Below are 2,700 nucleotides of genomic sequence, written 5' to 3'. Positions count from 1 at the left end.
CTCTTTCCCCATAACTATGAAATTATTTGTTGCCATATACTGTTGCTCATCATCACAGCACAACTTTTTAAAGATCACCACTGTCCTACAAGCTGCCCTTTCCACAGTTTCTGTTTATTTAGCTGAAATAACAGCCACCTTCTCTCTACAAAATGACCAATCCAGGACAGCAACCGAAAAGTCCTGATTCTCAAATGACCCCTCTAGTCCCCATCTCTAAAGCAGGAAAAAACCCACACCCAGACACAACTAAACACACAAACAAAACCACGAACCCACTTGTTCTCCAGGACTAACAAGTGGCTGGGGGACGTTACCAGTATTAAGGTAATGCAACAAATAAAAGATTAAGTGTTCATCCTACGTTCTGCTCTTTTCAGTCAGTACTCGTACACAGTGCAATTCCTACAGGTACTAACAGTACAATTTCTCAGGCTGTTGGCAAACTGTACACCAGAAGTGTTTTACTTATAGACATCTGCAACAAATCCTACTGGTGACAAGTTCTATCAAGTGCTAGTTTACCTTCATTCTGCTGAGACAGTCTTGTCTGCAAATCTGAAGAAAAACATACAAAAGGTGATTAGTATGCCAGCCACGTTGTTTAGCTCCTTTTTTTTTTTTTTTTTTTTTTTTTTGTGGTTAAGAGCTTGTTCAAGTACCTCAACCCACTCTCACTGTTCCTCTCTGGTTGGGAGTAGTTTCACCAATTTCAACTTCTCAGCTGGAATATTCTGTCCTGGACAGAGATTCCATGACCACAAAGGTAAGCATGCTTCCAAGAGAAGCAATACCTTAGAAGGAATACATGACCATGTCCTTTAATTCAATATATCATTTCCACCTTGCCTTTGTTGTGCTTGAACATGTTTTTTAAGGCATTATGTTCCATGAGAAAATAATTACAGCAACTCTTACAGGCATTAGCAGTTTGGCATCTTTACTAATAGAAAGCATTTAAGCATACAATTACTCAAGTGTGGCATTCTGAAAGCAGTTATCAGATTTAATTTCAAGCAGAATAAGGTGTTATTTTTTCAGATAAATGTCATAACAAAGCAAGTTACTTTGGTATTTTTCAAATTCAAAATCTTTCCAAATGTTCTGAATGTTCAATTCACCAAGAAAACATTACCCACTCATTTAATAACATATAGCTGTCCCAATCTGAAGGAATGGGAACAGACAAATGCAGACTTTAGCCATTTCCAAGTATATGACTACGATACTCAACAACTTTAAACCAGCAAGAAATTTCAGAATGCAAGAAATGCAACCGTAAGTGTCTTTACTTATGTTCCAATTTAATTCACACAAACACAAGGAGTCAGAGGAATGAAGTTAACTGTCATTCACTTGTTCAGAAAGCAACAATGGACCCCAGGTAAGCTTCCAAGCTTACTCGGAAATACCTGAAAGCATCAAGTTTCAATGTACTTTTTCCTTTCTAAGGAAACCTCCTACACAACAGCAGAGGGCCAACAGGAATGGCAGGTTTTTTCTCTAAGTACCAGGCAGTAAGAGCTCCAAGTCTTCCCCAAGCGCCTTCCCAAGTAACTTTCATAGAACACATACTGGGAACAAGATTGAAAAGTAAAAGATGGAGGGAGGAAGCTCTGAAGGCTGAGCTGTAACATGAACTGGTTACATTTGGCATGTTTTCCATCTGGATCTGAACACAGAAATCCTCACCTCCACAGGAATACTGTGGGAATACTGGGGAAGACTGTCTTAGTCTGAATTCTCCACAGAAAATGCATGGATTGGACAAGATCTTTATACTAATTAGTTATATACGATCCAGATTTTCTGTAAACAGATATGTTTTTTAAAAAGTAATAAATCCCCAAATCTCCTAAGTCACTCTAGTTAGACGAGGGCAGGGACCTCTCCCTCTGCAGTTCTGGCACAACTGCATACTGCATCCCATACAGCTGAACTTGCCAAACTCAGCCTGGGCTCTACAGCCAAAGGCTCCAGGCCACCCATACCCAATGTGGCAAATCTACACACATCACCAGCTCAAGTTCTGCCTAGAGCCAAGTGTCAAATCTTTTCTAAGCATGGGAAGATCAGCTAACAGTATCTTGTGACACCAAGTTTCACAGGTTATCGACCACCTCTGAAACATAACTCCCTGTCCACCACATCTTTCATCAACTAACTGAGTTTTCTTGTGGCTCATGAGTGAAAAAGTCCCCTCCTCTCACTTGTACATTAATTCAAAGCCCTTAGAAATTCTTTGTCACTCTTCACTGTCCACTCTTACTCTTCCCTAAACGCAGTTTTTAAATACATGGAAACTAAAATTAATACATTTGTCAAGATCAAAGGATCTTTTTTCAGTACATTCTGTATATATAATCTGTAGTTTAGAATAACTAAGGACATGCTTAGTACAGGGAAAGCAGAAATATAGAAATATCTATCAAAGTGTTTTAGGTCTTAAAACAAAATGAATTTGTGCCTTTATTTTGAAATGTAGCTAGCATTAAATAAACAAAAACCTGCCAAGTGTTCTCCATTTTTCTAAGTAACTACTAATTTCAATCTTTTTCCCAAACTGACCATTCCTTCCCCAAAGTAAGGAATGTTTTGTCCCATTAGAAGACTGTTCTAAGCCTCATGGCTATTTTAAGGTGTGGATTTTTGGACAATTTACTATAATGCAGGAAGTACACAGCTACAAATGTTTAGCTT

The 2,700-nt window shown here is 38.5% G+C and overlaps 1 protein-coding gene across 1 annotated transcript in view; it reads right to left on the bottom strand.

Annotated features, from left to right (window-relative positions):
- RBM39 (RNA binding motif protein 39) overlaps nucleotides 1-2,700 on the bottom strand; it is a 23,476-nt gene that overhangs the window by 1,579 nt on the left and 19,197 nt on the right. The window contains exon 12 of the mRNA XM_008943264.1: nucleotides 526-558. Coding sequence (XP_008941512.1) covers nucleotides 526-558 — 33 coding nt within the window. The remainder of the gene's footprint in view (nucleotides 1-525; nucleotides 559-2,700) is intronic.

This window comes from Merops nubicus, unplaced genomic scaffold, assembly GCF_000691845.1.
Source record: "Merops nubicus isolate BGI_N331 unplaced genomic scaffold, ASM69184v1 scaffold33636, whole genome shotgun sequence".
In the NCBI taxonomy this organism is placed as follows: Eukaryota; Metazoa; Chordata; class Aves; order Coraciiformes; family Meropidae; genus Merops; species Merops nubicus.
Note: the sequence above shows the minus strand (reverse complement) of the source record. Positions and strands in the feature narration are given on the sequence as shown.